Source organism: Diaporthe citri (assembly GCF_014595645.1).
Source record: "Diaporthe citri strain NFHF-8-4 chromosome Unknown scaffold_4, whole genome shotgun sequence".
Taxonomy (NCBI): domain Eukaryota; kingdom Fungi; phylum Ascomycota; class Sordariomycetes; order Diaporthales; family Diaporthaceae; genus Diaporthe; species Diaporthe citri.
In genome coordinates this window covers 5,966,616-5,980,210 of record NW_025064849.1, presented here as the reverse complement: position 1 = coordinate 5,980,210, position 13,595 = coordinate 5,966,616, and the positions used below count along the sequence as shown (strand labels likewise).

Sequence of the window (13,595 nt, the reverse complement as noted above, 5' to 3'; positions counted from 1 at the left end):
GCACCTGCAACATTGGAGGGTACACCCAGTACATCGCCAGTGCTGAGCCACATCAGAATTCATATGCCCAACACCCACAACCAACGGCCACACCTAATTCACATACCTGATTTACACACTTAATTATATGCCTAATACCCATATACCTAAATTAGATATTTGAATCAGGTATATAAGTGTTGGGTGTGTAGGTGCTGGTTGTGTGGGTGCTGGTCATGTGGGTGCTACATGTTCGCGCAATTCCTGAACTCGCAGCTACTTGGACTTGGCATTAAGAAATTAAACTTTGCTGGTTCCACGATATATACCGAGAGGAGAAAGGCCGGAAGTAATAGGCAAAACGTCAAGGATCCCGCCCTAGCCACACACTGCATGGCCCTGTACAAGTGGACAATGTTCACGGAGGAAGAGATATTGATTCTAGCTAGTAGTTGCCCCTTGCTGGGATCGGCCATGAGTCCAATGGCCCGTTCAGCCGTTGGGTCGTTGTCGTGGTGGTGGTTATGCCCTGAACGGGTAGGTCGACACTTGTATCGGAACTAGGTTCATAGTACGCATCCGCGTGGTACCCAAAGCCCTTGCGTGTCTGGTCTAGTGCACCTGGCTCCTCAGGTATTTCCGTCAGTTCGAACAGTCCAGGCGACTTCTTCTCCTCGTTCTTGGATAGTATCGAAGCCGTTCGCGAGGGGATTGACTTTGATTTATGGTCGACCAGCGTCGAACCACGCCATGTCGATTTCGCTTGTGATGGCTCAGTTGCGTCAAGCCGTTTCGATGTGAACGAGGTATGCAGATCCTTGAGGAACGGCCTGAGCACTGGGACACACTGAACTATGATTGTTCCAGCAACCTCAGCCGAGTACCAGATCTGTGATATCGCGTCACGCAACATATCTATGCAATGCCCTGTCAGTACCCCTCATCTATCTCATGCACCTGATAACAACATCAGCGGAAAAGGCGACAAGCACTTACACCAGTTGTCGTGCACGTGCATGAGCGGCGTGTCTTTCCACCAAGTTCGAATTGCTGTGACGATAGCAATCCTGTTGTTTTACCATTAGCCGATGGTGCGTTGATGTTTGATGTCAAGGGGCATTGTAATATCAACTCCTGCACTCACATCATACCAAGGCTCAAGGTGATGCATAGTCCGATCTTCTCACCCCGTTTGAGATTCAACGGCCATGTTATGAACCAGGGGAAAATGGCAAACATAAAGTCCATGATAATGTTGTAGACTAGAAATTGGTCAGCGTCAGCCTAATAGACTGCAAGTTGTCGTGGTGCCGACTCACTGTTCCCAACCTCCTTAAAGTCCTGAGAAAAGGTCCAATTTAGACACCATCCCTGGATACGATACCACTGCTGGTAGTCGTGCCTCTCACACATCTTGGCCCATTGGAAGACACATTTTGTCAAGGCGATGCCGTCCATTGTGATGATGCAGAACCATAGCAGGGCCTGCTGCCAGGGCCAACGCGACCGTGTCGAAGCATGGCACATGCGGAGGAGTGTGACGGCAAATGCTGTTTTGGTGAGAGCCTGTCCAATGACTGTGCCGTCCGAAGATATGTTGATCAAAACTAAGAAAGGTTAGTTGCTGAAAGCACCAGGGACGTGCACATGAAATGCGAGTAGCAAATCAGGACTATCATTTGCCCATAGCCTGTCTGAAGCTGGGATTGTATCCAGAAGCTACTTACTATGCATCCTGTCGTCCCAGCTCCCCCTCGCATATCCCGTAGCGTACTCGACTGTTATAAGTATATCCGTGCCCAAGAGGATGATCTGGAATGACAAGCAACGCGTAAGCCACAAGTGGTTCCAGGCCATTGATACATCCCAAATGCAGTACTCACCCATGATAAGATGAGCAGGTAATCATCGTACCACAATCCGTGGCGCCTGCTGACCTTGACCCAGACCCTCAGCGCCAGGAATGCGGTCGCAGCAGTAAAGAGACACCATAGTCCAGCGTATAGCTCCGTTGAGGGGTCGTAGTAGTGGTGTTCTTTCCGAGGAGACAAGGCCAGGAGATCGGGGACCATGATCGAATCACGAAGCGGCGCCATGTCACGTCGTGGCGTGTGGGTTCAGTCGTGGTGGGCTACAAGCAGTCCATTCGAATCGACCATACTTGTCCGCTGGTACCAGCACCGCGAGAATCGAAAGTAAGAAGGAAGGAGCCAAGAGAAAGGAATGCCGTATAGATGAAAAGTCAAGAGAAGCTTTCGTTCCGGAAGGGGACAAGCCTGAAGAAGCATCACTTGAAATTAGGTGGCCTACAGGGCTGGGCCCCTGCGGTGACCCACGTCGCCTACTTGCAGATTGATTGCGCACGCGGACCTTTGAGGGCCTGCGCTGGGAATATGACTCCGTTAACTTTCGCGCCGCACAAGGGCTGGAAAAGGAATGCTTCGCCGTTGGCGCAGCGCACTCTCCTGGCCTGTGCATCAATCCTACCTTCGGTCCGCTGACTTTGCCTCTTTGAATTGCATCGGATCAATCCACCGTTGGTAAATCCACCATTGGCGGCACGTACAATACCTGGCAATTGTGATAGCAGGCTGCAGGTGTGTGACAGCTTCATCATCGAGGTGGGAGGGGGTGCTGCTCTCCACTCACTTGCCCACCTAAAAAGCTGCGTCGCGATAATCCTTTTTTTCCAGATCGACGCGAGGATCAGATCCGACAGCGGCCTGCAGTGTACGTAGTCTATGTCCAAATCAATCACAGCCAGCGCCGAACCTTCAAGCCGGGTCACACGTGGTCTCTTGGCATGGGATCCCAGGCTGTCGTTTTCTGCGACCCATCCATAGCCTCCTGCTATTCACGATCTCGCACTGACTGTTGCGACGCTGCGAAGTCACGAGGGATCGGTCGGCAGCTTCTCACTGGGAGTCCGGGATGACAGGCCTGACGGGCAGACAGGGCGAGTCCACTCGAGCGAGACCTCACCCCATTGCTCAACCACGTTTTTATCTGAAACGGATCCCGGGATGTGGCTCGTGGGCGGGCTGCAAAGTGTGGCCAGGGGCGCCCTTCCATAAGAGATCTAGAACATGGCTCAACGGGAAAAGAAGCAAAATAGTCAGCTTTGAGGACCCATCTGATCCATCCTCACGACCGTGCCTCGGTAATCGTAAAGTCGCGGTAGCCATTGTCCCTCCTCCCCGAGATTTGAAGCGGGGCTCCGGGGCGTCCTTTGCGGCACGCCTCGTCGGAGAGCACTCCATCCCGTCATCCTGATGTCCTCACCATCTCCTACACGTGTGCTTGTGTTTGCTGAACCCATGTCACAATATCCGAAGGTCTTTGAAAGTAAACTAATCCATGTCGAGCCAAGCTAAGTACCAAGCAGTCTTGGTGAGCTTGATTCGCATAAGTACCGGCGCAGAGATCAACGCTTGCAAGCTCGCGGATTGGAGGAACTACCTCTGTCGACCACACCACCTGAATGCGAAGCAGCAGGTCACCAGCCGATTACAGGGTGGTTTTCTCGCAGGACTGGTCGGTCTTGCAGGATAAATCAGCAGTTCGCAAGCATCGTGATGCGCACGTGAAGGTCAGCCAATTTCATTTCCTCCGGCCTCCGGATGAATCCCTGTCCTGTACTCGCCGCGTTCCGTTGGCAATCAGGGGTGTCCCTCTCGCTTAGCCCAGCTAGACCGGTCGGACAGGGATGCAACCAAAAACAGCCGATGGCGGCATTCCATCATGATCCACGTGGTGATGCGGGTGTGCCCGGCTGGAACTCGGGAAATTTCCAACCGTGGCCTGGGGATCAGTGAAACAATATTTCCCGTCCTTATTACAAGTACCGATCTCAGATGTAGAGGAACGTACATATTGTCAAGATGGGCATAGATCTCTGCACAATATCTGAGCCTACGTTCCACCCAGCCTTGATGCCTTTGGCAGCTTGCACTTGAACAAATGATGCCACAGAGCAAGTGAATCACAAGCCGAGATGGCTATTCTCAGCTGGAGCATGACTGCCATGTGAACGACTTCAAAGGAAGAAAATGTACATTCTAACAGAAGATGGCAATAGATATCTTAATGTGGACAGCACGGGAATACAATTCTGGAGGCTTCAACTGAACATCTGCATAAAATTAAGTCAAGTGGCCCACATTCAGCCCGCCCGGGGATTCGGCCCACCTAATCGGTCCTTCTCACCACACCACCCCTTTAATTAAAGTTACTTTAAATCATCATCACCATTTATAATAATACATTCTTCTATATCTATGGTATCTTAAAAAGCGTTTATCTTTGCTAAGTTATTTTTAATTATATTAGCATTAATTTACGCCTTATATATATGCTTAATTTTAATAAATATAGAGTTAAGGCTTATTTTAACTTTCCTTTTCTTTTAAGGTATTATGGCTATTAATTTATCTTTAAGGATTTAATTTTCTTATAAAAGCATTATTAATTCCTAGTTTTTCTTATTATATTCTTTTTATATTTTTTTAAAAAGTAATTATTAAGTTATAATTAAGTATTTTTATAAATTATAATTAGTAAAAGTAATTTATATTTTTCTTAATATTTTAAAAGTTAAAAAAAACTTATTTTATAGCTTAATAAGTATTAAAGTAATTAATTTAATTTTTTTAATTTTTATAAAGTTATTAAAAATAGGTATAAATATTGCTTTATTAAAGTTTTTAAGCATAAGAATACTTATTAATAGTTTAGCTATATTAATTAGCTATAAATTAATTCCTTATTATTTAAATAATATATGCTTTTCTTTTAATGCCTTAAATCTTGCCTTTTAATAATAATAAAGAAATAATTGCTTTTATTAAAATAACATTAAAGCTAACTACATGGAAATATGCTAGCGGGTTAGGATGATTAATCTTACCTTAAAATATTATGTAATACTTTCCTATATAGTATTTATTTATTTTCTTATTTTATAACTTAAATAAAATAATAAAGATAAAACTTAATTAAATAAATATTATATATATATATATAAATATAGTTATATAGCAAAAGCTATTTAATATTAATTAATAATTATTTAGCGTAATTATAAATTAATAAAAATAAAGAAATAAGTACTTATATAAATTCTTAAAGGCCCTGCTTAATAAAGATTAAATAGCAAAGATAATTAAATTTATATGCTTATATTAAAAGCTTAAAGATCCATTTTTTTAAGCTGCAGCATAATCAGAGTTGTGAAATACAAACTAGATACAAGATATAGATATAAATACAGATACAAATACAAAAGAAATACAAAATACAAATACAAATATAAATACAAAATATAAATACAAATATAGATATAAATATAAATACAGATATAAATATAAATATAGATATAAATATAAAATATTGTATTTATATTTATATTTATATTTATATTTATATTTATATTTATATCTATATTTATATTTATATTTATATTATATTTATATTTATATTTATATTTATATTTATATTTATATTTATATTTATATTTATATTTATATTTATTTATATTTATATTTATATTTATATTTATATTTATATTATATAATTAAAAAGATAAAAGAAATTTAAAAAATTAAAAAGATATAAAAAATAATTAATTAAATAATTAAATAATTAAATAATTAAATAATTAAATAATTAAATAATTAAATAATTAAATAATTAATAATTAAATAATTAAATAATTAAATAATTAAATAACTAAATAACTAAATACAAGGAGAGCTATAGTTGCTATAGCGACTCTTATTAACGTGCTGCTAATGCATATAAATTTGCCGCTAAGAAATATAAACCTTCTTATAATCTAGGCATAAAAAACGAGTTGAAAATCCCTTAAAATTACCAAAATACTATTAAATAAATTAATTATATTAATATATAAATATTTAAGGTTAAGGGAAAAAACTTATATTATACTAAATAATATAACTATAAATATAATTTATTAAATTAATAAATTTTTAATAAGGGTAATTTAAAAGAAACTATCTTTAAGCTAAGTTAAAAGGAATTTCCTTTTAAATTTCTTTCTCCTAGTTTTCTTAAAATTAAGCAGCAATTTAAAATATTATTAATATTTAAATATATTTTTATAAGGTTAGGGTATTAATTACTTTCTCTTATTAAATAGGGGTAAGTTTATTAAAATATATTTAATATAATTATTTCTTAAGATTACTAATTAAGTCCTATTTTAATAAATTTAATATAAAAATATATATTAAAAAAAGCGTATTTTAAAGGTATACTTACTTTAAGGATAGGATTAATATTTATAAAGTTAAACCTTAGGAAAGCTAGGCCTTAAAAAGCAAAGGGCTTAAGGTTTAAGATTTCATTAAAATTAAGAAGAATATTATAAGTCTTTAAAAAAAATATTAATAAATAAAGTAAAAAAAGGGCTTTTAAATAATATATAGCTTACCTAAAAATATAAATGCTTAGAGTTATATGCAAGGCTTAAAAGCTTAAGGCTTAAGAAAGGGGGAAAAGGAAAAAGAGGGAGTAAGTTAAAAAGCTAAGAAATATTAGTATATATTTTATTAAAATTTTTTAATAAATCTTATATTAATATCTAAAAATATAAAAGTATTTTTACCACCTTTAAAAATAAGGTTAATTAAAGAAAGAAGCTAAATATATATTAATAAAGAAAAAAGTTAAAAATAAAATAAGGAATACTTATAAGGTTATTTAGTTAAAATAAAAGGTTATAAGGATTATATAATATATTTTCACACCCTTTAACTTTAAAATGCCCCTAAAAATTATTAAAAAAAATCTTATTATAAATAAAAGAAAGATAAATAAATAAAATAAAAAGGGAAAAAAAGAAAAAAAGGAAATATATAAAATATAGTAGATTACTTAGGTTATACGGTATATTAGCCATACTAAGGGTAATATTTAGGTTTTAAAAAAGGTATTAGTAAAAAAAAAAAAAAAAAAAAAAGGACTAATTATAAATAGGTAATTAATTAAAGAATTAATAAAAGAGGAAAAAGTAAGCTTAAAAAGCTTAGCTTAGGCCTTAAGGGTAATATAAAAAGATATAATAATAATAAAATGAAAAAAGGGTATTTTTAAGATATTAAAAATAAATATTTAGCTAATAAATAATAAATAAAAATAAATATAAATAAATTAAGAAGAAAGAAAAATAAAAAATATAAATAAAAAAGATAAATATATTTATATTTATTTATATTTAAATAGCTTATTATTAAAATTAAATAATATTATATTTAAAATGTTTTAAATTTAAAGTTAATTTTAAATTTAAAACATTTTAAATTTAAAATATTTTAGCTTTAAGGTTAGTTTTAAATTTAAAACGTTTTAGCTTTAAGGTTAGTTTTAAATTTAAAATATTTTAAATTTAAAATATTTTAAATATAAAATGTTTTAAAATAAGGTTAATTTTAAATATAAAATATTTTAAGATTAAGGTTAATTTTAAATTTAAAACGTTTTAAAATAAAGCTAATTTAAATAAGGAATTAAATAAGGAATTAAATAAGGAATTAAGTAAGGAATTAAGTAAGGAATTAAGTAAGGAATTAAGTAAGGAATTAAGTAAGGGATTAAATAAGGGATTAAATAAGGAAATATATAAGGGATTAAATAAGAGATTAAATAAGCGATTAAATAAGAGATTAAATAAGGAATTAAATAAGGAATTAAATAAAGAAATAAATAAGGAAATAAATAAGGAAATAAATAAGGAAATAAATAAGGAAATAAATAAGGAAATAAATAAGGAAATAAATAAGGAAATAAATAAGGAAATAAATAAGAAAATAAATAAGGAAATAAATATATATATATAATTATTTCCTTATTATTAAATTTCTTTTATTACTTTAATTAAGAAATTATTAATATTAATATAAATATTAATATAATTTAATTATTATATTATATTTAAACTTATATAAAAATACTTATTATTTATTATTATTTAAATTTATATATTTTATTTTAAAACTACTTTTAATTTATTATTATTTATTAAATATTAATAATTATTTCTAAATTAAATAATAAGCTAAATCTATTTTTTTTTAATTAATTAATATTACTATTTTCCCCTTTACTTAAATTAATTTCTAATATTTCTAAATCTAATTTTGCTTTTAAATTTAAATATTTTTTAATCTTTAATAGCTTTTTTTCCTTTTTAATATTATATTTTAAAATTAATAATTCTTTCCATATAATATATTATAGGTTAATACGCTTATTAATAATAATATTTATTCCACTATTAAAATTCCCTTTAATTGCAATAAATATAGCTGAAATATTTAAATATTTTAAAGCTAATATAAATAAATAAGGATATAAGTTTTTATTTATATCCTATTACTTTAAAATATTAATTTATTTAAATATTAATATTTATTATTTTTTTAACTTATTAAATAAAAAAGTATTATATTTACTTTAAAAGGTTAAATATTTTCTTTAAAATATTTATTTATTTCTTATTTTAAATTATCTTCTTTTTCTATATTTTTAAATATATTTATAAGAAAAAAAAAGCTTAAAATATTCTTTTCTTTTATCTTTTTTTCTTTTCTTTTCTTAAGTAAAGAATTTAATATATTTAAATCAATATATATATTAATTTATTGCTTTTCCTATATAAATATTTCTAATAATTTAACTTATTTTCCTTTTTCTTTATTATCTTTTTTCTTATTATATAAACTATTAATAATATTAATAAATTATTAAACTTTTAAAAAAATTTAAAATATATACTCTTATAATCTTTTTAATAATAAGTCTTTTATATAATATATTAATTATTAATTTAAGTTTAAAGTTCTTTATATATTTAAACTATTATTCCTAGGGTTTAATAATATTAAAAAAATATATATTTTATATTTTTTAATTTCATTATAATTCCATATAAAATTTATTAAAAAATAAATATTTAATTTTATTAAACCAGCTATAATAACTAAATTAAAAAATAATATATAAGGATATAATAAAACCTATAAATAAGTATTAATATAATTAAAAATAAAAAGATAATTAATAAAACTTACCTTACCTTCCTTTCCTTTATCTTCCTTATTAATATATAATTATTTTAAATTTAATAATACCTTATATATTTATTTAATTAAGGGTAAAACTAAACTTAAGGTAAGGTATTTTCTTCCTTATAAAATAATTATTAATATATAAAAAGATAATAAAATATCCCTTAAATCTTTTATTTATTTCTATTCTTTTTCTTATATAATTAATTCTTTTAAAATTCCATAATTAAAGTTTTTAATAAGTTAATTAATAAACTCTTTAAAATTTAAAGTTATATTTATCATTTTATATAAAAAATTCCAATAAGTATTAATATTTATTTTTAAATTAATTAATTAAAATTAAAATTAAAATATAATATATATTTAAATTTTAAATACCTAATGAAATTAATACTTTATTTTTATTAATAAGTAATTTATTTACTAATTTATATTCTTTTAAAATTTCTAGCCATCATTTCTTTATTTATTAATTTCTTTTAATAATAATAGCTATATAACTTACTTTATTTAATAGCTTTAAATATAATTAACTAAAAAGATTAAAAATATATTAATAATAATAATTATAAAATACCTAATAATTTATTAAATATTCTATCCTTTTCTTATTTAAAAAGGTATTCCCACTTATTTAAAGTCTTTATAAAAATACTTAATAATTTAATTTATTATAATTTAATATTATTTATTATAATTTTATTAAAAGAATTAATAATAGCTTTAGCATATAAATTTAATATATATGCTAAGCATTATATATTATTTTTAAAATTTAGTTTAAATTTAATAAAGTAATTAATATTAAATTCTTTAAAAAATATATTATTATTTAAGCCATTATCCCTTATAATACTATAAATTAAATAATTAATATTATAAAAACAATTATTAAATATAAATCATTTAAATATATTTACCTATTAATAAAGTTTAAAAGAATTTTAAAAGGAATTAAAATATTTTATTTAAATATTTCATATATATATACACTACTATATGCTTCTTTTAAAAATTTAAATCCTATAATTTTATTAATATTTATATATAATTATATTAAGATAATTTTAAAACTACTTACTAATTAATTAATAATCATATTTAAAATCTTTATTTATAAAATTTATAATAATACTTAAATATTTATTAAAGTTAATAAAGGTTTAAATATTTAATTATATAAAAATTCCTTTATTATTTTCAATTTATTTTTTAATTATTCCTTTAATATTTTAAATAACATTATCATATAAAACCCATAAATAAGCTTATAATTTTTTATAATAAAGTTTAAGAATATTACTAAAAGAAAATTAATAAATATATTATTAAAATAAATTAATATAATAAAAACTTATTTATTTAAATATTAAGTTAATTTATTAAACAAATTAAAAAATAAAATATTAAATAATAAATTATTTATTAATAAAAAATTTATAACTTTTTCAAGGTAAACTTTATTATTAATAAATATAGAATTAATAAAATATTATCTTTTTTTTTATTTTTAATAAATAATTTTAAAATAAATAATTATATACTTTTTTTAAGAAGTTATATTAAATAAATATATTATTTTATTATATTTACTTCTTAAAGAAATATTTAAATTAATATAAATAAATTTAATTTATTAATTAAAATACTTACTTTTTATTAAGGTTTTATTTATTTCTTTATTATAAGCTATTCCTATATAGTATTTCTTATAATATTAAAAGCTAAAAGAGTTAATTTATAGCCTAATTGCTTTAAATATACATATCTACTTATAATTAAGTATAATATATTTAAATAAAACTTTTCTTAATTCTAAATAATTAATAAATAATAATTCATAAGTAAATAACCTTTCTTTTATTAAATAAGATTTAGGGGGTTTAAATTTAAATATTACTTTATTTCCCCTTTCATTAATATATACTTTATCTTTCTTTTTAAGTTTTTTAAATATATCTTCATTATTTTAAGAATTAATGCTATTATTAGCACTATTTTCATAATTTTCATCATTTAAATCAAATTCCTTAGCATAGCATATATTAAAAGATATAAAAGATCCAGCAATAAAAAATAAAAAAGAATCCATTTTTTTAATATTTTAAAGTATTTTATATATTTTTTAAATATTTTATAAACTTATTAAAGTTTTAATTCTTATTTTAAATAAGAATTAATAATAAAAGTATATTATATAATAATTAATAGTATTATAATAAGTAAATTGCTTTTTTAATATAAAGAAAAAAAGTAAAAAAAAGGGAAAATAAAAAAAAGGAATATATTTATATTAAATTATTACTTATTCTATTAGCTATTCTATTAATTATTTTATTAGCTATTTTATTAGTTATTCTATTAATTATTTTATTAGTTATTTTATTAATTATTCTATTACTTATTTTATTACTTATTTTATTACTTATTTTATTAATTATTTTATTAGTTATTTTATTAATTATTCCATTAATTATTTTATTACTTATTTTATTAATTATTCTATTAGTTATTCTATTAATTATTTTATTAGCTATTTTATTAATTATTTTATTAATTATTTCATTAGTTATTCTATTAATTATTCTATTAATTATTCTATTACTTATTTTATTACTTATTTTATTAATTATTTTATTAATTATTTTATTAATTATTTTATTAATTATTTTATTAATTATTTTATTAATTATTTTATTAGTTATTCCATTAATTATTCTATTACCTATTTTATTAGTTATTTTATTAGTTATTTTATTAGTTATTTTATTAGCTATTCTATTAATTATTTTATTACTTATTCTATTACTTATTCTATTACTTATTTTATTACTTATTCTATTAGTTATTTTATTAGTTATTTTATTAGTTATTTTATTAATTATTTCATTAGTTATTCTATTACCTATTTTATTAGTTATTTTATTAATTATTTTATTAGTTATTCTATTAGCTATTCTATTAATTATTTTATTACTTATTCTATTACTTATTTTATTAGTTATTTTATTAGCTATTCTATTAATTATTCTATTACTTATTTTATTAATTATTTTATTAGTTATTTTATTAGTTATTTTATTAGTTATTCTATTAATTATTTTATTAGTTATTTTATTACCTATTTTATTAGTTATTTTATTAATTATTTTATTAATTATTTTATTACTTATTTTATTAATTATTTTATTAATTATTTTATTACTTATTTTATTAATTATTTTATTACTTATTTTATTACTTATTTTATTACTTATTTTATTACTTATTTTATTACTTATTTTATTACTTATTTTATTACTTATTTTATTATTTATTTTATTAATTATTATATTAATAATTCTTTCTTTTCTTTCTTATATATATATAAAATCTCTTATATATATATAAAATTTCTTATATATATTATATATATATATTAATTTACTTATTCTTATTATATATACTCCTTACTTTTATAGAATTTCATAAATAAGGAAATGGGGTATATAAAGGTATTATAGTTTAGTGGTTAGAATTCTAATAATTTAAGATTAAAGACCTGGGTTTAATTCTTAGTGGTACCCTTGTAACCCATCTCCCTATTTGCTTTTTATTTTTTTTAAAAAAAATTAAATAAATAATTAAATAAGTAATTAAATAAAGAATTAAATAAGTTATATTTATATAAATTAAAAGAATTAAAAGAATTAAAAGAATTAAAAGAATTAAAAGAATTAAAAGAATTAAAAGAATTAAAAGAATTAAAAGAATTAAAAGAATTAAAAGAATTAAAAGAATTAAAAGAATTAAAAGAATTAAAAGAATTAAAAGAATTAAAAGAATTAAAAGAATTAAAAGAATTAATTTTTCTTTTTATATATATATTCTTTTATATTTATATCTATATTTTATATCTAAATATAAATATAGATATAAAAAAATACAAAATATAAATATAAATATAAGCTATATATAAATATAAATATAAATATAAATAAAAAAAAAATACAAATATAGATATAAATATAGATACAGTATTTTATATTTTTAAAGATACAAATACAAGATATAAAAATATAGTTACAACTTTAAGCATAATAAAGGATAAAGAATTATTTAAAAAATAAAGTTTATTTTATTTATATAAACTAAATTTATATTACTTAATAAAAATTAAAGGGTAGCTATAAATAAAAATATATATAATTAAAATAAATAAAGTATATATTATTATATAATAATTAATAATTAATATAAAATAATATAAAAATCTTAAAAATATTATTTAATGTAAACTCTTTTAAAATACTTATTAAATAATAATAAGTTATAATTATATATAAAGAAATAATATAAAGAAGTATTATTTTAATAGCTAAATAATAATAATTTATTAATCTTAAATTTTAAGATAAAAAAGAAATTAATTTTATAATATTATTATTGCTTATATAACTTATAATATACTTTATATAAGTAATTATTAAAATAATTTAACTTTAACTTTAAAATAATATATTATTAATATTATTAGCTGTTGGT

The 13,595-nt window shown here is 24.5% G+C and overlaps 1 protein-coding gene and 1 non-coding gene across 2 annotated transcripts; one reads left to right on the top strand and one right to left on the bottom strand.

The window, feature by feature from the left end:
• Positions 1–424: 424 nt before the first annotated feature.
• On the bottom strand, positions 425–2,051 carry INS49_010724 (uncharacterized protein; the record flags this gene model as incomplete). Its single annotated transcript, XM_043171447.1, has 6 exons — positions 425–894; positions 976–1,046; positions 1,124–1,241; positions 1,299–1,586; positions 1,707–1,791; positions 1,863–2,051. The coding sequence occupies 6 exons, from the start codon at positions 2,049–2,051 to the stop codon at positions 425–427; spliced, it is 1,221 nt and encodes a 406-aa protein (XP_043026012.1).
• Positions 2,052–12,564: 10,513 nt separating this feature from the next.
• On the top strand, positions 12,565–12,637 carry INS49_010723. The gene has a single exon. It is a non-coding gene; the product is annotated as a tRNA-Leu (tRNA).
• Positions 12,638–13,595: the final 958 nt, after the last annotated feature.